This window comes from Sycon ciliatum, chromosome 8 (assembly GCF_964019385.1).
Source record: "Sycon ciliatum chromosome 8, ocSycCili1.1, whole genome shotgun sequence".
In the NCBI taxonomy this organism is placed as follows: Eukaryota; Metazoa; Porifera; class Calcarea; order Leucosolenida; family Sycettidae; genus Sycon; species Sycon ciliatum.
The window spans coordinates 2,889,481-2,913,130 of record NC_088650.1 but is presented as its reverse complement, the minus strand read 5'-3'; the positions used below and the strand labels follow the sequence as shown (position 1 = coordinate 2,913,130).

The following is a 23,650-nucleotide window of genomic DNA, read 5'->3' as shown; positions in this document are numbered from 1 at the left end:
GAAGCGGCAAAATAAATAACTTTCTCTCCGGTGCTCACCTAGAGGCTGAATCCTTATTCTTCGAGTTAGGTTTCATTGCTATCCAATCTAATCTAATCTTCTCTCCATCAAAACAGAAATGCACGGCCGCTTTTATGCAGCAGACGCCGTACGCTTACATACGGAGATACACTAAATATACATCAGGCAAGCTCCGTATTAGTTCCGTACTGCTTCCGTATTGGTCGGGCAGGGATACTACACTAGTGATAGTTTAGAGTCTGGTTGTCTCAACTGAATTCTCAGTTTGTATGTTCCTACATGTCTATCTGTGTGTCTCTAAGACAATCTGCTCATTGTTTCTGCATGTGTGTCCTTCTGTTTGTATGTCCACGTGTGTATGTACATCTGCATGTGTGTACATGTATGTGCATGTGTGTGTGCATGTGCGTGTGTATGTGCATGTGCGCTCGTGCGTATGTGCGTGTGTGCGAGCGCACGTGTGTGTGTGCATGTGTATGTGTGTGTTGATGCGTTTGTTCTAGTTGTCCAGGTCTGTGTCGGTGTGTGGTTGTAGTAGTTAGTGTAATGGTTGTATAGCAATACTCATCACATTCTCTCTTTCTCTACAGGAACGATGGACTCCACTTCACTGGGCAGTCTACAGGAACAAGATCAACGTTGTCAAGGTGATGCTGTCACATGACAGTGACGGTGTCACCTTGGATACCACACTGCGTGACAGGGTAAGTATTATGATTGTGTGTTGTTGTGAAGTGAACAGTTTCTACTCGTCCTTCTCACCTGTCCTGCCTCTCTCTCTCTCTGCCCCTTGCTCTCTCTCTCTCTCGCTCACGACTACCACAACTCTCCTCTCCTCTCCTCTTGTCAGAAATGTGTACCAGTTGGACAATACCGTACTCGATGACATCATGCGTACAGTATCGCCACGTGGTCTCTGTGGTTCAATTTTTGAAGAATTTCGAAATCAGTGTGTGAAGGAGTAGAAGACTGTTTGATGGTGTTTGTTGGAACGAGTGAGGAGTGAAGGGTTGTTGTTATTGTAACGAGTACGCAGAAGACATGCAGTTGTTCCTGACGTGGAGCAGGCGCTGTGGACGCCTTCCTCTCGTCGTGGATATTTTCGTTCGAGTAGAAATCTGTAAAACAAATTCAAATTTGTCGAGGCATGAACTGGAGTTTTTGCTGTGGATGCATGGAGTAGCAATGTTGCTGAGGAAGGAGAGACTTGTTCTGTACATGTAAGTCGTCTTGTGGAGAGATTGATTTCGTCTCGTTGTAGATTATGTGCTTGGCCTTCGTTGTGTTTTCGTTTTTGTAAAATTGGAACGATTTTTTTCAAAATTGATTTTCTATTGTTCCTGTGATGTGTTGCTGAGTTACTCAGACAGGGAGAACAGCGTTCGACCTAGCCAGGAAACACGATCATGAGGGATGTGTGCAGTTGCTGGTGGATCACGAGAGTGCGAAGGTATGTACAGTAGACTTGACTGTGAGTGACTGAATTTTAGGGTTCACGGCTTGCCACTAAAAGCACCCGTCACGTGCGCCTCCATTTTGGATTATGGACGCGCGCTACAGGCCGCGACAGCGCCTATCGAAGTAAAAAATATCAACTCTAAGTCTAGCCGGAGAGCGTACTTTTTGAATTTTTCCTTGGCTTCAGAGTTCAGTGGCTTCACTTCACTCGGGCTTTGCATTTTTGCTTTGGTTTTTCTGACTGACCTGGACTTGATGATGGCGGCGGTGGCGGTCTTGGCGAAAGGTCCAGTTCCATCTGAGACACTCTGTCGTCTTCTCTTATCTGCTGAGGTTCTGGCAAAGCGCAGCTGCATCGAACCTGACTAGATGTAGCTGCACGCATCTTTGTTTTCCCTGCAAATCTCGATCTGTTGCTCTTCTTGCTGTTTGGCCGCTGATGCCAAGGAAGAAAATATTCTTCCTGTAAAGAGGCCGAAACTGAGCAAGGGCACATCAAGATATGTAGGGTATACAAAGAAAAAGAAATGTCATGGTCGTTTCAGCAGCTCACGACAGCCAACACGCTCCATCGTGTCGGGATTGGAAGTATCCAGCACGGCTGTTCCGAGCGCTGCTGCTCTTGTTATTATTATTCTTCAGAAATTCTGCACACCTTGTTGGCCAAAGTACGCGCGCGCGCGTGCACAGAAAATAGATGCGCTGAGCCGTTTCTTGTTTGATTTTGACAAATAATGGCTTGTTGTTTTGCTCTCGACCTTGGCTATCCTTTTACCGTTCAATATTTTGCGGAAACGCAACGGCTCCCCCTGTTTTTTTAGCCGAACTTTGGCCAAAGTTACTGGAAAACCCGGAACTCGTTTGAAAAAATACGAACGGTGGAAGTCTTGGAACGTCTTTCGTGCGTGTGGATTCAAAAATTCAGGCAGTTTGAGCCAACCGTAATGAATCCCGTAGAGTTGAAAGTGAGTGATATTGATGGGAAAATGCGATTTAAGCACTGACCGATTGTGTGGTACAGTATATGCACGCGCCTGTCACGTGCATGATGTAGCTGGCGACGCTAGCATGCCAATCCGTGAACCCTAAATTTAGATGTACTGTGTGTCTACAGTAAACATTACAGCGTGTCGTACATTTGATTGGTTGAACTACGCAGTGACTAGGTGTCACGTGAGTCACGTGAGGTGCACCTACCACCATCATGTCCTACATTTGTACAGCTGTCCATGAGATCAAGAGTACATAAACACGAGAGTGTGTAACTCCGCTTGGTCTGGCCATGGCGGAATGTTTCGTTTTGTTGACTTTTCTGGAGATGATGAGTCATACCGTACGAGGCATGTACTACGAGTCTGTGGGCGCGTGAGCTTGTACAGTTTTCATTTTCGCAAAAGTTTTTTGTCGTCTCTGAAACGAACATTCGTTTTGGGGGGGGGGGGGGGGTGTAGGGGTGCGAGCCAAAATCACAACTCGACCGACACTGTACATTGTACTTGTACATGCATGCGATTATCGTCGTCCAGCATAGCAAGCTGCGTTCGTTTCAGAGTGGGGGGAGGGGTCCGAGTATGAAATTACGATATTGCCTCCATGGTCCTAGCCAACCTGAGATTGAACGGGGGGGGGGGGGGGCTGGGAAAACTATTAGGGACCATTAGCAAGCCGTGAAACGTCAACAGGACGTCAGGCGAAATAGCACGTCATCGTACATTTGAGATCAGCGGGAAGAAGATGACGACGTCCACTAATTTAGTATCTGTGCACACGAATCTGCTGTGTGTGTGACTCTGTGTGTCAGCTATGATATCATCTTCTGTGGTTCCATGCCTAGCATGTACGTCTGAACCATCCTGCAAAGTTTGAATGACGTAGGTTGAGCGATCGCTCCGCGAAATATACTTTTTGAAATTCTCTTCATAGTATATCTTCCACCATTGAAATTTCGAATTTCTTCAAAAAAAGTGCTGAGAGGGGTGGCTTGCAACCTCGATATGGCTTGTTCCAGGCATGCTTTGGAGCCATCTTCTGTTGAAGTAGTGGCAGGGATCTGCCCTGCAACTGCTACAACAAAAAATGATTCGATCTGAGAAAGGGTGAGACCGCGAATCTCGGTTGAATATTGAGTATTTCAAGCCTTTTCACGACGAAGATGGAGTTGTTTTTGGAGATGGACGTCGCGGCAAAGGACATGGTGTCCGACGTCTGGCGTCTGGTGAAGCCAGGGATCATTTGTCCAGTCAGGTCGGCAGCCTAACCGTCGGTAAGCTTGTGTTTGGATCCCATTCTGCTCGATGTGGTAGATCACAAACAATTTGATATCGCACAATTTGATCTCAGCATCGTGCGTACGGTATTTTATATTCAGAAAATCCCAAAGTGTCTCTGTGTGGCCGTCCTATGCCACGAGAAACTCCAATCAGGCTCCTATGTCCTCTGCCTTCATGATTGAATGTCCACTTCGTTTGAACAACGAACACAACAATCGAGGACGGCTTTGCAATGAAAAATACAGCTATACTGGAGCTGAAAAAAAGAAGAAAAAAACGTGCTCAGGATGAGACTCGAGTACACGCATACTCTCCCAGCAGGTGAAACGCAAATTTTTGTGAAAAATGCGTGACGCCGACTGACCAGTAATTTCGCCTGACGACGAGTTCATCGGAACGCACGTGAAACACGACTTGATTGAGGATTAGCTTCTCGCGTTCACAACCTGTCTACGCGAGTCGGCTGCTTTCCAGTTTCAAACAGTTTTCTGATATTTTTACTGGCAATTATTTTTGCGAACTTTTTCTTGAGAACAATTCTCAGCCTGACTGACTTTTACCCGAATGAAAGTGAAAGAAACCCCATGACGGCCACATCGCCGATGGATGGGTGCAGCAAAGGGTTGTGTTCACGAGGTCCATGCCAAAACATAAATGAACGAGCAAGCTGAAGTTTGTCTTGAACAAGCATAAATGTTGGCACTGTGGTTACCCTCGATCCTGTTCTGTGTCATGTTAGTAACGGTTATGCCAAAATCAATGGTCCTACTGGTTGTTTGGTACGTTTCGCCATCGTATTTATTCCAACAAGAATGGGTGAGGCATTTTTCGAAATTTGAAGAAAATCGCAAAGACCAAACGAGGCGCGATTTACGGTTCTATTCTCCGCTTCATGGTTGAATTCGCACGTACTTGACTAAAACCCACTTGTTGCGGTCATGGCGAGTAGACCCCTCCGAACTCGTCAAACACGAGTATGTTTCGCGTGGTCAGGCCGGGACTCTAACCCAGCTCCCCCTTCGCGTTGCAGTTTCACGGCTTGCTAATGGTCCCTATCACATGGCATTGGCGGGTTTACGGGGGGGGGGGGGGGGGGGGCACGCTCCCACCCCCTTCAAAACATTTCGACCTGGGTTTGAAAAAACACCAGGCTGCTACATGCGCCATGTGCACAGGCGGTAGACTCTACGCGGTGGGAAGCAGCGTCCAAAACCGGTTGCACAGACCGTCGGTGTGTGAGCGGCATTGATTGCACTGTGAAAGAAATGATCGACTCTGTACGAGCTCTATACTTTTGTACAGATTCCAGGACACGCTCGATGCGTCTTGAGAAAGGCGTGCAGTGATGTGCTGAACGCAGCGCTGCCTAAGTGGGACAAAAACAAAGCTTGTGATCGTCAAGCGCCTCTTTTCGCAACGTTGTACAACGATGTTTGGAGGATGATCCCCTCCAGATTCGAATCGCGAATTGGTTGACTTGAAGACTTTTCTGCGAAGTCTCAGCGACATCCATGGACCAAAGAAGACAAGCTCTGGCCAACAGAGCCTTGATGGATTTTGCAAAGCGTTCTTGCGACGGCGCAATTCCTGTTCCAACAGGAAACAGTGGGAGTGATCAAGTGGTTGCCAGTCCAGTTCGGAGCGGGCTGACATTCCGCCCAACGCGGAGGTGCCAGTACAGGATGGTCATCATACATACCGTATTATCTCTAATATAAGCACGGTCCTTTATTTTTTCAATGTACCTCCGACCCGTGCTATTAATGGAGACGTTCCTTTATTGGAGACTGTTCCATTATTATTTCAACCTCATTTCAGAGGCATGTTGCCATGCCAAATTCATGTATGACACACACATTTCAAGGTTTTTTTCGCCGGTCCAGATAATGAATTTACACAGTGTGCTTATAATGGAGACTGAGCACTTTATTTTTTGAATGCCGCCCCAAGGTGTTCTATTATTGGAGACGTGCTATTATTGGAGACTGTGCTTATATTAGAGATAATACGGTACTAGTCAGACTATCGGAATCGCTGTTTTCTGTGTTCGAGCATTGGTGCCACCCTTCCTGCGCAATGTCTACTTGTTACTGAAGCCGTGGTGGTCTCGGACTTCGTTGGAGCTCTCTTCCGCACCAAGCAAATTCATCGCGCTCCGCACTCTTCCGCCCCAGAGCGCATATCGTTTTCCTGCAGTTCGTGCCGTCCCATATCGTTCGCGTGGCTCTTAATCAAGACTGCAAGCTCGGGTATAAGAATCCTGGTATCTCTCCTGGATACGAAATGCTGAAGTTGACAATGGCAAGAACAAAGAGTTTTCTCAAATTCCTAAAATGCGCTACTTGTGGCGCATGTTGCTACAAAGGTAGCAGGTCTGAAAACACCAACAAAATTAGTGAAGCCATTGCCAGGGAAAGAAGTTGCGGAACTACTTACCCTATCCCGCTGGATGGTCGTTGTAGTGCACATGAAAAATGCTAGCTTGCCTTCATCGCCTGCCACCTGGAGGCATGGATCGCTTGAAAACGAAGTTTCTTTACCTGAATTTGAACGCGCGTCTTGTTCAGCACATTGTTGAGTGCTGAAGGGCCTGCCCCAAACTCTGATGAAGACGTCGACCTTAGCTGCAAGTGCAGCAAATCGGGAGGCCACAAACTAAAGCTTGATCCGTCGACAATGCTCTGCCTCAATTTCTAGCTGATTTCTTTGCCCTTCGAGTAGACAAAATAAATTCGAAAAATTGTTCTGGGAAGCGGCAATTTTAAGTAAGAATATATGTTCACTTGAAACCCATGTTATGATTATGAAAATATGAGAGTTCATTCTTGTAAGTAGTATATTCTTTTACACGACCACGCTATAACCGATACGCACTGTAGTAACTGAGCATGAGATACTTTAATCTGTATAGTGTAGGTCTGGAAGAAATACCTGGCATGTAATCATTTTGTAATTTTGGATAGCTAGGTGCGTGACATACATCATTGCAGTCATGTGCACCATGTCATCTCCCCCGGCCGTGACCCCCTCAGTCAAATCCTGGACACGCCACTGCATCATGGTTGTGGATATATGGGGGGGATGAATGCAGCCATTGACCTAAACTATATCCTATTCTGTGCACCAAGCGCTAAATTTGGTGCCGGCCGGCTTTGTAGGGTACCACTGCATTTGATCAACCAGATGCCAAGTGCATTTGATAATTGGGACCATTTGCAAGCCGTGAAACTGCAAGACGAATGAGGAAACTGTGTTAGAATCCCATCCTGACCACACGAAGCACACTGGTGTTTGATGAGTTCGGAGGGGTCTACTCGTCATGACCACAACAAGTGTTTTTTTATTTTATTAATCCAGTGCGTGCGATTTCAACAAAGATACGGAGAATGCACAGTAAACTGCGCCTCTTTTTGTGACTTTTCTCAAATTTCCAAATGTTTCATGCACTCCTATTGGAATAAAGTATGATGGTGAATATACAGTGTACGAAGGCAAGGCACTTTCTCACTAGACAAGTGATGTTTGCTAATACTTGGTCCGCAAATCACAATTTGCGCTTATCTTCGCACTAGATTTTTCGGTGTTCTGCCTGTGTCACACCGCATGGAACCACCGATTCACCATCCAAACATATCCACAGACCATTGCATCCGACAACATGGCAGCACAAACCACCACAGAAGTTGTGATCGGTTCGTTTGAATTTTTTGACTGGAGCTGCCACCGACGAACACTTCCGTCACCGCAATAAAAGGCTGCAACCTCCGCTCCAGTCCGTAAAACAGGTCAGGATGTTCACACTTCAAAGCGATGGCGAATATAGTTTCTGCCTGCTTCCAGCTGTCTGGTGGCAAGGATGGTTTTTCGCGGGGAGGTATAGAAAAGCTGAAAAAGCGCATCGCTAGCTTGAATTTGAGTACTCGCACTGTACAGCGTCTAGTGAAGAGTTATCACCAGCAAATCACCGACGAAGAAACTACAGATCATATCGACATCTCCAGAATGCGAGACCAATCCGGCGGACACACTCTGAAGCTCACAGACGACCTGGAAAAGGAGCTGATCAAAATAGACACCAACTCCTGAAGGAAACTCTCGTGCAAACGACTTACAGGGATCTCGCAGAAAAGAGCTACGCCTGCTCCAGAGTCAGTGCGACACTGGTGCAAGACGTTAGGTGCAGCACGCACAGGTGCTACATCAAGCAGAAGCTATCACTGCACTACAAGCACCAGCAGCTTGCGTGGGTGCTGATCAGTAAGTACGACAAGCGCAAGAGGCGATATGAAAAACTGACAGTGATGTGGTGTTGCCTTTTTGCCTCAAACAAAGGCATTATTGAGACGAACGGGGATAACACATACAGCCACCACACGGGTACTCTCACTTAGCTTCTGAGCGGCAAGTAGACAGGCATGACAGGTGACTGGCTTTGAGCGTGAAGTGGAACAAGCTATGAAACGTTCAGCATATGTCTGGATTGAATGTTTTGAGCTCATCCTCCAGCGACGATAGTGGCGAGGAGGACGTGTAACTTGCTACTTCCTCCGCGTCATCGAAATTGTCGCAGTTTGACTAGTGACTTGTCACTTGTTACTGACAACTCTATAAACTAAGCCATTCAAAACTTATTACACAGTATGATAGTCTGAAGACTAGAGTAATGTTCCAGGACAATTGGACCGAGAGTTTTCATGCAGAGATGAAGTCCTCGTCGTCGCTGATGTCAATGAACGCAAAAATATCGTTCCGAAATATTTCAAGGAAGGTTGAAAGTTGGTCGCGCCTCATCTCAAACGCTTTTACTTTCTCAACAGGACAAGAGCTGCTATGCTTGTCGTCTGCTAGCTCTGGATGATTTCTACTACACCACCAACGAAGCCTAGTAAGAATACACGATCGTTGCGAGGTCGGTTGATTACCGTCGGCGGAATCACCTCAGTCTTGAAATGAACTTTTTTTAGCCGTGGCATGGCCACATCTCATGCAGGTAAGTGTAGTATCACGTCCAGCGCGCCCTCTTTTTCAGCATCACTGGTATACCATGGTACGGTACCTGCGCGTGCATCACTAGCACTACGTGTAGAGTAGTACACTTGGGAAAAAAGAGAGTCTACACGGCTCTTGCAGTTACGATCATGACTGTACTAGTAGTACTGAGTGTCTCAGCCAGAGCGACACATTTTATCGCTGTTGCAGGCATTTAGTTTGCCGACCCCTCGATGTTCCTCCAAGCGCTGCCACTTGTTCCACGAAGTCATTCTCACCCCAGCTAAGGTAAAACAGAGATGGGGCTTGAGTGAATGGCCATAAGCACGAGAAATGTGCAGGCTGCAACGCCTGACTGATCTCAGCGAGTCGAAATTACCATCGCAGCGACATCAGCGAAGAAATTGCGTCAAGTTCAAAAATTCCAGCTTCCAATGACAGAAAATAGAACTTTGCCGTCACCCTATACTGATGACTATCGCCTATGTCCGATTCCTTGCCTCTGGTACCAGTGCTGGTGAGTAAATACCGCGTTTTATATCAAAAGTCAAACTGCGAAAATTTCAATGACGCGGAGGAAGTAGTATTTTCGGCTGAGTTGCTTTCTGACATGTAAAGTATCATATACATAGCGTTTTCTGATCGTGGCATGCTTCGAATATTTGTATTTTCATTTTGCGACAAGAGTGAAGATAAGTGGCAATTTTAACTTGGCGGTTCAAGTAGGCCATTCACACGACGTGCAAACTCAAATTTATCGTACCGTTTCCAAAGATATTTACTCGCATACGATGAACTTGGACACATGCTTGTGTAGCGGGCCGCAGTCTCTCTCGGAGGCAAATGCACACGGGTCTCAGTGAACACACTGTTGTTAACTTTATTATTACTAAAGACTGACTGGCAACTAAATTAACTGACTGGCAATGAAATTAACTGGCAACTAAATTAATCGTGAGCAGCAGCTTTTATGCACAAGCAAACTCCGTACACTAATGTACGGGGATACGCTAATGTACGGAGATATAGTAACGTACGGGAATATGCTGACATACAGGGATACAGTAACGTACGGGAATATGCTATACGCTAAACACTATACGCTAAACACTATACGCTAAGCACTATACGCTGTACGCTGTGCAGTCACCAGCGTGCCAACGCTACACCTCCCTCTCAAATACAATCACGTCCTTGTGATTCGAATACTAGGTGATAGCCGGACACCAACAACTGGCTGCTATTTAGAAGAAACGGGCGGCATGTATGGTCGCGTCGGAATAAACTCGACGATAGGAGATAGGCAGAATGGATGTCTTGCATAATATAATACAGGTATGTAGTCGTGAACATTATAGTAGATCGCAAATTACTGGGAGAGCGTCAACCGGAATATGACAAATAATATCGGAAATGATAACGTTTGGAATAGACAGAAAAATGAACTGATAAACAAATCATAAAGTAGAAGCACACCAGGTTCACACGATCTCACGGGGTCAAAAGGGGAAAGAACTGTCCTCCAAATAGGACCTGCAGCACGCTTGCTGCACAACACTGGCACAACCTGCCAGGAACATCGTAGTTCAAAAACCGAACTGAATACACTATAAGGGGCATTGTCACACACATTGTCCCAGGTTAGCTGGGTAAACCGTGGCTCACCATGATCAGACGCCTACCAAACTAAACTGGATTCACACACTCGCATAAAGGAAGACTCAAGAGAATAGGAAGACTGAAGGAAGACAGGAAAGAAAATGCCATATCGGGAATGAGCGTTAGTAACCACGGCGGCGGCTGGAGCTACGGCGGAGGGCGAGCCAGGTTTTATCTTCATCTTGGTTGAGCCGGTCACTCAGAGCGGCTAGCTCGGCGTCACACAGATCACCCCCTCCTCGTCTTGAATCGTGGTCTTCACATTGTCGGCGCGACGTAAAGAGTGACGGTCTAGCCAGGAAGAGTGTTGACGAAATTCTGCATTCCACCACAGAGACGAAGTACCAAGTGAATGGTGGACTCCTGCTGAACGTTGTAGTCACTCAGGGTTCGGCCGTCTGCCAACTGCGTGCCGGCGAAAATCAAACGCTGCTGGTCTTGGGGAATACCCTCCTTGTCTTGGTCAGCAGCCTGCCTGTCGTCGTCCTCATCAGCTTCGCCATCACCACCGGTAGTATACATGTAGGTAGCGGGTCGCTTGGAATCGCCATCGGAGTCTCCAGTGTGTGCTGTGCGGATAGAAGGGTGATCCACGCTAGCACCGTGACTGTGCTGCAGGCTAATAAGCAGGACCAGGCCCAGGAAGGCAAGAAAAATGATTCTCATCTTGATTCGTCGCACGGAGCTGCAGCGGGTTGAGCCATGGGGGTCTGAGAAACGTGTAAAGTAACAAAGTTAGGTATAGAAGGAAACAAAATGAATTTACCGCTGCCACCAATTATGTAGCACCATTGCTACCAATGTAAAACAGGTGGGGTCGAATCTGACAAAGTTGACTTTAACCACCGCTGCCACCAATTATGTATCGGGCCGCAGTCTCTCTCGAAGGCAAATGCACACGGGTCTCAGTGAACACACTGTTGTTAACTTAATATTACTAAAGACTGGATCGAAGGTTGAACTCTAACTCTAAACTGACAATGAAATTAACTGGCTACTTAATTGACTGGCAACTAAATTAACTGACTGGCAATGAAATTAACTGGCAACTAAATTAATCGTGAGCAGCAGCTTTTATGCACAAGCAAACTCCGTACACTAATGTACGGGGATACGCTAATGTACGGAGATATAGTAACGTACGGGAATATGCTACTGTATTTCCTCGATTAATAGACCCGGTCTTTTGTTTTTTGGGCATGGTCCATTATTTGAGCACGGTCCGCTATATTTTCATCGGCACATCGCTGGAAATGACGTGTTAAAAATCCACCATTTCCAGCGATGTGCCGATGAAAATATAGTGGACCGTGCTCAAATAATGAAAGAAAGCACTAGCCACTACAAATATAATTGTAGTTGCGCAACCTAAAATCGCGTCCTTTTTTGATCCACCACGTGCTTTCTTAGTGCGCATGCTCAAAGTGATGAACTCAAATAAGAGACCGGGTCTCTTATTCGGGCATGGTCTACTAATTTTCCGTGAGGCCTCTAGGAGGGCCTACTATTTGAGCATGGTCTATTATTCGAGCATGGTCCATTAATCGGGGAAATACGGTATACGCTAAACACTATACGCTGTACGCTGTGAAGTCACCAGCGTGCCAATGCTACACTTGCAACTGATTTTTGAACTTGGCCGGGGTCCTTGTGTTCACGATCATACTTTGCACACGAGCAAAAGTGCCGGTGTTGAAAGTGCGCGCTGCAAATGTAGTGTGTGGGATATTTTTCAAACAGGAATTTCAAAATTTAAAATTTCCCCTCATTTCCAGAAGGTAACTATGGATACATTGACATGTGCAAAGTTTGTCCAGCACCGTGTGGACTGGATCGCGGTTTGCAAGTGATATCTTGGTCACACACGTACATGTGTTTGCATGTCGTGTGAATGGCCTATAAGTGCTTTGTTGAAAAGGCTATCTTAGCGGCTGCAGACATGGACTGGACGTGGATGTGACCTGCGCCTCACGGTCTCTCACGTGATTAGTCATGTGGTATGTGTCATTACACACACACACACACGCACGTACACACACGCACGTACACACACGCACGTACACGCGCACACACACACACACGCACGTCCACACACGCACGTACACACACGCACACACAGTGACACACACACACACACCTTTGGACCTTTTGACGCTCATCGCCGGAGGCGATGATAGCGATGCTACAGCAGAAGCCATAGCAGTTTGTGCTGGGATTGCACCATTCAACAGCTTGCAATGCTGAAGAATTGACCGCCACTATTCAGCCTGGTCTACACCACACAGCTATGAAGTTGCTTTTTTGGCCAGTGAATCCCTACTTTTTGGCCTTTTTTTTCCCGCACACACATCACACCACGTACTCCGGCATGCACTGGCTGTTTGTAACCACCCAGGAGAATGAAAGAAAAGTCAGGAGGAGTCTGAGAAAGAGAAGAAAAGCGCATGTGACCATAATCGTCGGGAATCGAACCCGCAGGCAATCGATTGGAAATCGCTGCACATACCACTGCACCATATGGGCCGCACATACCACTGCACCATATGGGCCACACATACGCACGCACACACTCACACACACACGCACACGCACACACACACACACACACACACACACACACACACACACACACACACACACACACACACTATGTATTATGTACAAACATACACACATAATGCACACATACACGCACGAGTGCCGGTTGGTGAGCGAGCGGACCTGAAATAGAAGTCTGTGAACCCTGCTTATGCCAATTGTCTACTGCGCCTAGCATGGCATGGGGAATAAAAGTAAACTGATCGACTCATTTCTGGTGTTCTGTGTGCTGTGCTGTGCTGTGCTTGTGCTTGTGCTTGTGCTTGTGCTCAGATGCAACTAAAGGAGAAAGAGGAGCTTCGAACTGGTGGGTGCCAAACTGTCTGCTAGATGTTAGAATTTCTTTGCTCAGTCGTCCCTTTCTAATCTGGCACCTTTTGCAACGTCATTTTCCGCTGGATAAACAAGGGTGCTGGATTATCAAATCCTGCCCTCCAACCCGGCCCACCTCCTAACTTACATGTTTGTGTCGTACATGTACATCAAAACGCAGGGATTTTCTGTGTCAATCCAAGTACTTTGTGGAATGCATGTCTATAACATACACTTGCCGGGAATATCCTATGCACTGGCATAGAATATTCCCAAGTGTATAGAGAGGTTCTGCACAACGAAAATTCGAACGAAGTTTCGAGACAGGCCTTGCGAAAATGTGTACGAATTTTCGCACGAACTTTGTGTTCTGCACATTTTCGTAGTTTGCACGCGCCAAGTGCACGTACGCCATGACCCGATCTCACGAAATTTCCTACGAAAGTTCATGTCGCGTTCCCTGCAAGTTTCGCGTCCAAAGTTCGTGCGAAGTTTCTCACTTCGTGACGTAGAGCGAAAGTTCGTACACATTTTCGTTTTGCAGAACCTCTCATATGTTACATGTGTTGTGTATGTTACAATGCTCCCTGACGGTATGCGATGTACAACTGCTGGATTAGAAAATCGAATTATGCACAGTTTGAGTGATTTGTTGCAGAAAATCGCCGCTGGAGGCGGAATTCAAGTGCCGGATTAAAGCGTAGAAAATGGACTTAAAAAATCCGTTTTGCCAGAAAGTGTGCTGGTTTGCAAGGGTGCTGGATAAACAAGTGCCGGATTAGAGAGGGACGACTGCAGTAATACTTTTTGGTTGTTACAGTCTTCAGGTACATATACTAGGTAACTTGAAGCTGAGGATATGATGGTTTAGTGAGTTGTGAGAGACACTCTGAGTATATGGTCTAGGTGACAGGGCAATCCGCTGTGTTTAGTCGCTGTATTACCAGTCAGCTGTACCTGATTGGAAAGCAGTGTTTAATATATCACTGCATTACCAGTATGGCCGACTATCTTATCTGCTAGTGCATGGTATTGATGGAGTTAAACAACAGCATGGCCAACTTGACTGGGTAGTTCATGGTGTTGGATGAATTCTTCACTGAGACAAGCCCATGAGAATTCTTGCTCTATTATGCTTGTGACTAGATATGAGAGGACAACAAAGAGAGGGAGACAGAGGGGAAGAGAGACAGACAGACAGACAGACAGACAGACAGACAGACAGACAGACAGACAGATCGACAGACATACAGACAGACAGACAGAAGGGGGTGTGGGTGGGGTAAAGGGCGACAGTAGAAGGGAGATCAGTAAGGGTGCATTCATCATACTACAGCAAAACAGAAAAGTTTTACTGACGGTTTTAGCTTGTGACAAGTCTCATGTTGCATTCACATACGTCAGTAACTGATCTCCAGAAACCAGAGAGTAGCACAAACACGACTCCTAGAGCTGATATTAATAAATTTTATTATGATATATTAACTGGTTTTGAGGGAAAGAGACATTTATTATGATAATAATTATTATGGAAACTACTACAGCCAGGCATTTGTCTACGCGTGCATCTGTTTCTGGCGCACTTTTCACGATGTGTTCCCCATTTGTCTATTCATAGTAAATGATTTTGGATACAATGATGGGAATGCCGTTCCTCCGGAGCGTAACCATTTTTGTGGTGACATTGTCGGCCATCACCTCCCGCCAGCCTTCGTCTTTTCCTTTTGGATTCAATTTTTCTGCCACCAGGGCATACTTTTCCTACGCCTTCAGCGTGGATCCGCTTGAGCGGACGCACACCTGCTCGTACACCCTCATGAGATGGTTCTAAATTTCGGAGGTGAAAATAACCGTAGGCATTCTCGAGCACTACCGGCTAGTTGTTGTTGTTGAAATTTTATTTTGTATCGCAGACCAAACGGGCAATGGTGCCCAATATTATGATGGCGATAAAGTAACGGCCAAAAGCCAAGAATACAAGCAAGCCTCCACCAAAGAGAGAAAAACACAGAAAACACAGACTGCAAATACTCAAACAGAAAAAGAGAAAGGGAAAAAAAGAAAAGAGAAGAAGAAGAAAAAAGTACGAGGGAAATAGGGAAAAAGAACAAAAGACAAATATAACGAAGAAAACGGAAAAAAAGCACAGTTGAGTCAAAGTTGAGTCACGACTCCAAGTCCAAGCCTAGATGCTGGCTAGCCATAAAAATAAACCTTTAAAAGTCTCTTCAATGATCTATGGCAGGCGAGGGACTTGAACTCTTGGGGCAGGGCGTTCCATAATCTAACAGCAGAAACGAGCGGCCGACAGTCACCCTAGTGCAGCTACAGGCGTCTCAAGTCAAGGTTTACAAAAGCTCAGAGGTGAAGGGCGCTTGAAGCTCAAATTACAATGTCGAGTAGTCGAAACTTGAAAGTCAGCGGCGCAGTGCAGGAAGTAGTGTTTTTACTACTCACTGGTGTAGTGTTTTGTACACGTCGTCGTGGCACTGGTGCTGTTCTTACTGGTATATTTCCCACAGTAAAAGGTTTCTGAGCCCCCCAAAAAGGGGTCGGGACAAATTCTACTGCTATTACTGCCGGGAACATCACGTGAGCGCGAGTTTCGAAAACTGTCATGACAACTTTCCCTATACTGCTGCTCTATACCGTGATATGAATGCGGCCTAAGGGGGAGGGGGAGGGGGCTCTTAACAGCTTTTGGTCGTTAGGTTCTTTTGTGATTGGAAAAATGGTTGTGCTTGATGCATGCTGCCATTTTCATTGACAACATAATTATAACAGTGAGTGTTGCTGCTGTGGCTGCTGCTGCTACTGCTGCTGCTACTGCTGCTGCTGCTGCTGCTGCTGCTGCTGCTGCTGCTACTGCTACTGCTGCTGTTACTGCTGCTGCTGCTGCTGTGGCTACTGGTGTGGCGACTGCTACTGCTGGTGTGGCTACTGGTGTGGCTGCTGATGTGACTGCCGCTGCATTATTGTTGTTTATTGCGATACAGCTGCCGTGGCTGAGGACATCATTGGTGGCAAGGACGAGGCCAGCGTGGTACGCGTGCGTATGTACCTTGTCGGCAAGTACGCCACAGGAAAGTCCAGCTTTGTCCGGTCACTGCTCGGTGAAGAGTTCATTGAAAACGCGGACAGCACCGACTCCATTTCCATCCATCGATCCAGACTCAGAATGCATCTCTCCTCTTCAACCGCCACAGGCACACAAGCAGCGGCACAAGTTCTTGTGGACGACAGTCAACATAGTTTCTTTGCCAATCTTCTCACAGCTCGTATCCGATCATCTCTAGATCTGGTCAAGAAAATCAAGGGGGCTCCAGAGATACCCATCACTCTACCCAATGTTCCACAACCATCTGCATGGTTCAAGCTGAAGGAATTCGCCATGTCCCTACTTCCAAGTACTGCTTCGTCTACTTTCCCTACTGCCTCCGCTACCGGCACCGTAGCATCTGCTGCATCCGCTGTCAACAATGAGTTTGCCAATGTTCCCCACGCTGATAAACTGACCAAAGTGGCACCAGATGTTATCTCTCAAGTTCGCTCGTCTGTCAGCAATGTGGATAACAGTTCAAATGAAGCGGAAGCAGCATATGCGTTTGTTGAGCTGTGGGACATGGGTGGACAGATGCCGATGTTGGTACAACAAAGCATCTCGTTTTCAGTTTGTGACAGCGTGTACATTGTGACTCTTGACATGAGGTGTGACCTGGATGAGGAGGTAACGGAAGACGTCTACCGCTTTGATGGTCAGGAGGTTGTAACTTGCACACCGTTGCCAGGAATGACGCAGGCTGACTACCTTCACATGTGTCTGTCACTGATTGCTTTGCAGCATAGGGCAGACACACACACTGACCAGCAGCAACAGCAGCAGCAACCAGACACAGAGACGGGTAAGAACAGTAGCAGCAATGGCAGCCACCATCATGATGAGAGTAGCACAGCCGTCATGGTTGTTGTTACACATGTGGATCTTGTCGACGACAACCAGATGGAGAAGAAGAAGAAGCTGTTCTTCAATGCCGTGTCCAAGCTGGCTGAAAGGGCCGGACCCAAAGTCAAGATCTGTGGACCCTTCTTTGTTGACAATCACCGTCTTCAAGATCGAGTATCGCGCCACAGCCAGCTCGCAGAAGCACAGCAAGAGCTCTCTAGAATTGTGTCTGCCTTTCCCGTCCAAGCAATTCCCTTGATGCAGGTGAAGATAGAAGAAGCTATTTCTCTCCACCAGAAGCAAATGCTGCGCTCTGCAAAGGCAGGGTGCAGTGATAAGCAGCAGCAGAGTTTTGTCAGCATGGTCTACCCCCAGTTTGTAGACTTTTGTCGGCATGTTAGCGGCAAAGATCTCTCGCGGACACAAGTGTCTGATCTACTGCATGACCTTCAGCAACATGGAACAGTATTCTGCTGTGACTGCCCGCATCCAGACACTTCAAGTGTCATCTTCCTGGAACCTCAGCAGCTGCTACTCAGCTTTGTACGCTTGATGACCTTCCCTCTAAAGGAGACAGCTTTTCCAAGCACCTCGGCAACATTAGTCAAAGATGTGAAACACTTTCGCTGCACGGGAATTGCCAGTGCTAGCCTAATAGAGAGAGTTTGGTATCCACTAAGCCATGTTGTTCAGCTAGCCCTCTGCAAATCCATGTGTTACTTCAATCTGGCAGCAGAGCTTGAGCCCACCAGCAGCACAGCCACGAGCAGCACAGCCACCAGCAGTACAGCCACCAGCAGTACAGCCACCAGCAGGACAGCCACCAGCAGTACAGCCACCAGCAGCACAGCCACCAGCAGCACAGCCACCAGCAGCACAGCCACCAGCAGCACAGCCACCAGCAGCACAGCCACCAGCAGCACAGCCACCAGCAGCACAGCCACCAGCAGCACAGCCACCAGCAGTACAGCCACCAGCAGTACAGCTTCCAGCAGTACAGATACCAGCACCGGAGCGTGTGGCAGTGGAGTCGGCAGCATTAGCAGCAGCAGCAAGAACAGGAGCAGACAAGGCAGATCTCTGGTTGTCACGCCAGGCCTACCCGACCTCTTCATCCCGTTCTGTTGCAACCAGGAAGCATTACGGTTGGTTTTGGAGGATGATGTTCCCTTTAAGCTACCGTTTAACCACCTCAGTTTCCCTGGGATGCTGTTTCCTCCACCACTGTTCGGTCGCTTAGTCACCTACATAATTCATCGTATGAAGAAAGAGTCGGCCAGTCTTCAGTTCACATCCAGTGCGGCATCACTGAATTTGGAGGTTGGTTGTAGTCAAGTATGCCTTTGCTGGACACCGACAGGTGTTCGCTTAGAATGCGCTGCTGATACACCATCCATACTTGCTGATGTGGCTTGGGATATGAAGAATGCAATTGTTGGCTTCACACAAGTTCTCAGCCGCCAAGGGTACCAGCAGTTTGCAGTTGTTGGCGAGTCTTTCGCCTGCACTTCCACATCATGCCAGGATCTCCTGAAGGAATGCAGCAGTCCTGCAGAGGTGCTGGTACACTCGTCGTGGGTGTTGCTGACCAGCTCGCACAAGAAGCATTTCTTGACAGCGTACAAGTCGGATAGCAGCACCGCTCTGACCTTCAAGGCTACGTGTGCTACCTGCAAAGAGAGGGTCATTGTCCCGAGGTCCTTCTGGCCCTGGCTGCGTAAGGATGTGCCATTTGTCCAAGCTGAGGTGAGTTGTGAAGATTTTCTTACACTGTTTTGTATGGTTTCAGCATACACTTGAAATGTCAAGCTGGTACAATAGATACTTTTGCTACTTCCTCCGGAAACAAAAACTTCGTGACTTTTTTCGCTACTTTTCGCTGCTGTTATTTCGCTCTCTCTCTGCTTCTGTCAGCCTGAAACACTGACATGACATTTCAGGATCGTAGGAAAGCATGATTCATATTCTGGAGAGCCGACAGTCGTCGCAAAGCAAGGGTGTCGACGTTGCAAACAATGCAAAGCGAACATGTTTTCATATTCGTCTACCAGGCGCAATGCGAAGAAAAGCACTGCCCTCACTGCTCGTCGTTGCTATTTATTAGTTCAGAACTTGACAGAGCAGGATAATGGCACCGAGGAGCAAGAAGAGTGGAAAATGAATAGCAATAGCAGCTAGCGTTTTGAAATCTTCGCCATCCCCGTAACGCCTGTCGGCATGCGGACAGGCCGGCAATATGTCAAAACTCCAAAACGCAGAGATGTGACAATCGTCACTTCGCGCAGCAGAGCAAGATGAACAAGTTCAAAATAGAAGTCGTTCAGCCACTGCTGAGCCCAGGCCTCAACGTGGATGATGTCGCCTTTTCCACCAGCCTCCATGATGTGTCCTTGGTCGCGAAGGAGAACAGGCGAGATCTGATCGCGGCAGTCGGGAAGTGCTGGTACGACTATGATGTCCCTCGGAGAAATTAGAAATGTTTGGCTTTTCCTGTGTTTGTTGTTCCGGGGCATCCTCGAGCGAGTGCGGAGGCGGCAACGAGTGCAGCGCCACCGTGGTCTCCACCGAGGTGTTGGAGAAGACATTCAGGTAACAGCGAAGACGATCAGGGACGCGGAGAAGCTCCTCTGTGACATACGACATTGTGTCAATCGCCCTGCCACTTCGGACGGTTTCAGCGGTGATGAGTCGAGCGATGGAGACCCAGACTGAGACTCTACTCCCATCAATCGATCCCGTAGATATTGTGGATATGTGGATTGAGTGTGTTGAAGTGTTTCTCTTCCAAAAGAACACTTTCGTTGAGCACAGTAACTCCTTGAAAAGCCATGTAAAAAAGTCACGAGGTTTTTGTTTCCGGAGGAAGTACTATAATCCACACCATCATGTGACAGTGATCATGTGACTGTGATCATGTGACTGTGATCATGTGACTGTGATCATGTGACTGTGATCATGTGACAGTGATCATGTGACAGTGATCATGTGACAGTGATCATGTGACTGTGATTATTTAACTGTGATCCTGGGACTGATAAAGTGACATTGTGTCTTGTGTAGTTTTCATTACCTTTTCAAGGAGGAGTATTTTCTTTACAGTTATACTCGATAGAATTCTACTTCATCAAAAGGCTAGCATACGATTGCAATGCACTACAAACACAGGGGAGCAAAATGTAAATCGGATGGTGAGCCAATTAAATTGACTGTATAAGATCTCGTGTAAGATCTGGTTACGTTGGTGGACAGTTAGTCATAACTCGTAACATTTTGTCCTTCTAAACACAGGGGAGTTATTATTTTACGGTATACGTCTGTGGAACGGCCATGACTGAACTTTTCTCTTGTCTGTGTTTCTTGCCTGCATATCTTTGGATTTCTAAAATGATTTCAGCAGTCACTAGCAGCACCAGCGGCACAAGAAACAGCAGTGCAAGCAACAGCAGTAGATGAGGATGAGAAGTCGTACGGCGACCCATTCCAACAGCGTGCCTTTCTAACCGATATTTCGCCTTGGTTGGGCAAGTTACCAGCGGGAACATTTCGTACAAAGGCGCAAGAGGCCGGGTTCTTCACCGATCTGCAGCAGATAGAAGACTTGAAGAGGATTGAGAAACTACAAGGAACACGCACTCACAACGAAGAGTTGGTCAACATTGTAAGCAGCGAGGAACAGGCCGGCTACATCAAGCTGGTGAAGCTCATCAATGGCTGGGGTAACTATCCCGACAAGGTCAACAAGATGAACCGGCTTCTGCCACGACGGGCTCGTGTGTAAATGGTAGGTTGCGTCCATTTCTTGCACTACCTGAATTCCGAATAAGTCATTGAAACGCAGATCTCTTGTTTGGCTGTGGTAATGTGTTTCTCATCAGATATTGTCCCAGTTGTGATAGAAAGTATGTTGATGAGGTATCCATTGTTCATAAATCAAATTTGAGAAAAGTCAAATTTCCTTGCGACTGGAAATTTGGAGCACATACACTGATAAAAAGTAAAAAGGACCAAGGAACTACAAGTGACACTATACTGTCCACTAACACCACCAGTTACTAAGCACATCAGCTCATGCGATAACAGTGCACGACACTGAACGACGGTACTGACGTTCTACAACTAACTGGCTAACAGCTCTAGCACATCTTGGATGCGCACTCCAACATAAGGAGGGGAAGGTGAGCGCAACCAAGATAAGCACGAGCTGAAAGTACAGTGCTGTTTTACTGAGGCGTTTGGTTTTGCATGATTCTTGTTCGCATAGCTTCCCCTTTTCTTGATCTTTGCATCTTTTGAGCCACGCAAGTTGTGTGGAATGTTGCTTTGCGTCCTAGAACAGTGGTTTGACCGTATTGTCCAATTGCTTTGCCAGTATCGTCATCGACATGCATGAACATCCGCCAGCGTCCTTCACAGCTGCGACTTTCAGCTCGTGCTTATCTTGGTTGCGCTCACCTTCCCCTCCTTATGTTATTTCTATAACTTAGAACCTTCCAAGTTGGAAGGCTGTTGGAGTGCGCATCCAAGATGTGCTAGAGCTATTAGCCAGTTAGTTGTAGAACGTCAGTACCATCGTTCAGTGTCGTGCAATGTTATCGCATGAGCTGATTTACTTAGTAACTGATGGTGTTAGTGGACATTATAGTGAAATGGGCCATTCACACTACGCCCAAAACGTGACGTTTTCGTTCGGATAGCCATGACAACATGAAACGTGGCGGGAAAATCGCCCTCCTGATATGAAAACGTAGACGACGTATCCAGATCCCTGTACCGAGTTTCGTTCTGTCGTTCCCAGCAGTGTATGTCCAAAAGAAGCTGTACACACAGCTGTACGAGTAGCGTGTACGTGCCTGTGTGAATGCACCTGCATAGAACGACGTCTGCCAGTACGTCATATTCCTAAACGTGACGTGTATTGTAACCATGGTAATGTAGTATGAATAGCCTATAACTTGTAGTTCCTTGATCTTTTTTACTTTTTATAAATAATCCTTGCATCTCCATCCGACTACATATTATACTGATATGTACCATAGTTTGCGGAGTGTTAGCCGCACCTTAAAACGCATGAAAGAATTTAGAATTGTGTGCATGAGTGTGGATTTAGGTGTTTGTGTGTGTGTGTGTGTGTGTGTGTGTGTACATATGCATGCATCCAATCTATTTTGGCTCCGGTGTATTCTATCATGTGATCGTCTTCGTGGCTGTGCGGTGTTCTCTGTTTGCTCCATCACAGATTGAGGTTTCAAGCAATTCACGCAGCAAGTGCTGGTCCTGTTCTCTCTCTCTCTCTCTCTCTCTCTCTCTCTCCCTCTCTCTCTCTCTCTCTCTCTCTCTCTCTCTCTCTCTCTCTCTCTCTCTCTCTCTCTCTCTCTCTCTCTCTCTCTCTCTCTCTCTCCTCTCTCTCTCCCTCTCTCTCTCCCTCTCTCTCTCTCTCTCTCTCTCTCTCTCTCTCTCTCTCTCTCTCTCTCTCTCTCTCTCTCTCTCTCTCTCTCTCTCTCTCTCTCTCTCTCTCTCTCTCTCTCTCTCTCTCTCTCCTCTCTCCCTCTCTCTCTCTCTCTCTCTCTCTCTCTCTCTCTCTCTCTCTCTCTCTCTCTCTCTCTCTCTCCCTCTCTCTCTCTCTCTCTCTCTCTCTCTCTCTCTCTCTCTCTCTCTCTCTCTCTCTCTCTCTCTCTCTCTCTCTCTCTCTCTCTCTCTCTCTCTCTCTCTCTCTCTCTCTCTCTCTCTCTCTCTCTCTCTCCGTGGTGTGTTCTCTATCTTACTGACTGGCTATGTTATCCATCAAATCCATTCCTCCATTCTTCCTTGGTCATATCTGCCAATTTTTAGCAACATTATGTTATTCTTGATCACTACCCCACTAAATATACGTAAATGAAATAGTCTAGTATGTTAGACAGTAGAGACAGCTAATTGTAGAGGACCACACCAGGTTACTATGCCCGTTGCAGAATTACTACTTATAGTCATACAATACATGAAATATTTCTTTTGAATTTTATGAATACACATACCAGCTCTACCACTCGGTATTGAGCACTCTCTTGGACAGCCTGGAACCTCTCTGTTTTACAGATATTGGAATATTTTCACTAGGCCGGAGTCCTCAACCTCATTTGGCCGAGGAGGTTTGAATATTTTTGGAGATATATTTCAAGTTACTCTTTATTTCTACATTCAAGTCACTTATAGATATACAAACTCATTCCAGCAGCTGATGTAATACTCTAGGTTACTCTACCCTGTATGAGCCCATGATGAGAAGGGAACGAAAACGTTTGGTTCAGAAAATCTTCCATTTATTCTTATAGACTGGTGTGGACAGAGTATAGATCATGCATAGTCGGATTCGGCAGCTGGTTTGTGTGTTTGCGTGTGCACGTGCAAAGCTTGCCTAGGA

The 23,650-nt window shown here is 46.8% G+C and overlaps 1 protein-coding gene across 1 annotated transcript in view; it reads left to right on the top strand.

Annotated features, from left to right (window-relative positions):
• LOC135823013 (uncharacterized) overlaps window positions 1–22,765 on the top strand; it is a 35,172-nt gene extending 12,407 nt beyond the window's left edge. Inside the window, exons 4-10 of the mRNA XM_065335848.1 lie at window positions 612–725; window positions 885–915; window positions 1,380–1,471; window positions 13,269–13,302; window positions 16,304–18,996; window positions 20,645–21,031; window positions 22,487–22,765. Coding sequence (XP_065191920.1) covers window positions 612–725; window positions 885–915; window positions 1,380–1,471; window positions 13,269–13,302; window positions 16,304–18,996; window positions 20,645–21,028 — 3,348 coding nt within the window. The 3' untranslated portion in view covers window positions 21,029–21,031; window positions 22,487–22,765. The remainder of the gene's footprint in view (window positions 1–611; window positions 726–884; window positions 916–1,379; window positions 1,472–13,268; window positions 13,303–16,303; window positions 18,997–20,644; window positions 21,032–22,486) is intronic.
• The last annotated feature ends 885 nt before the right edge of the window (window positions 22,766–23,650 follow it).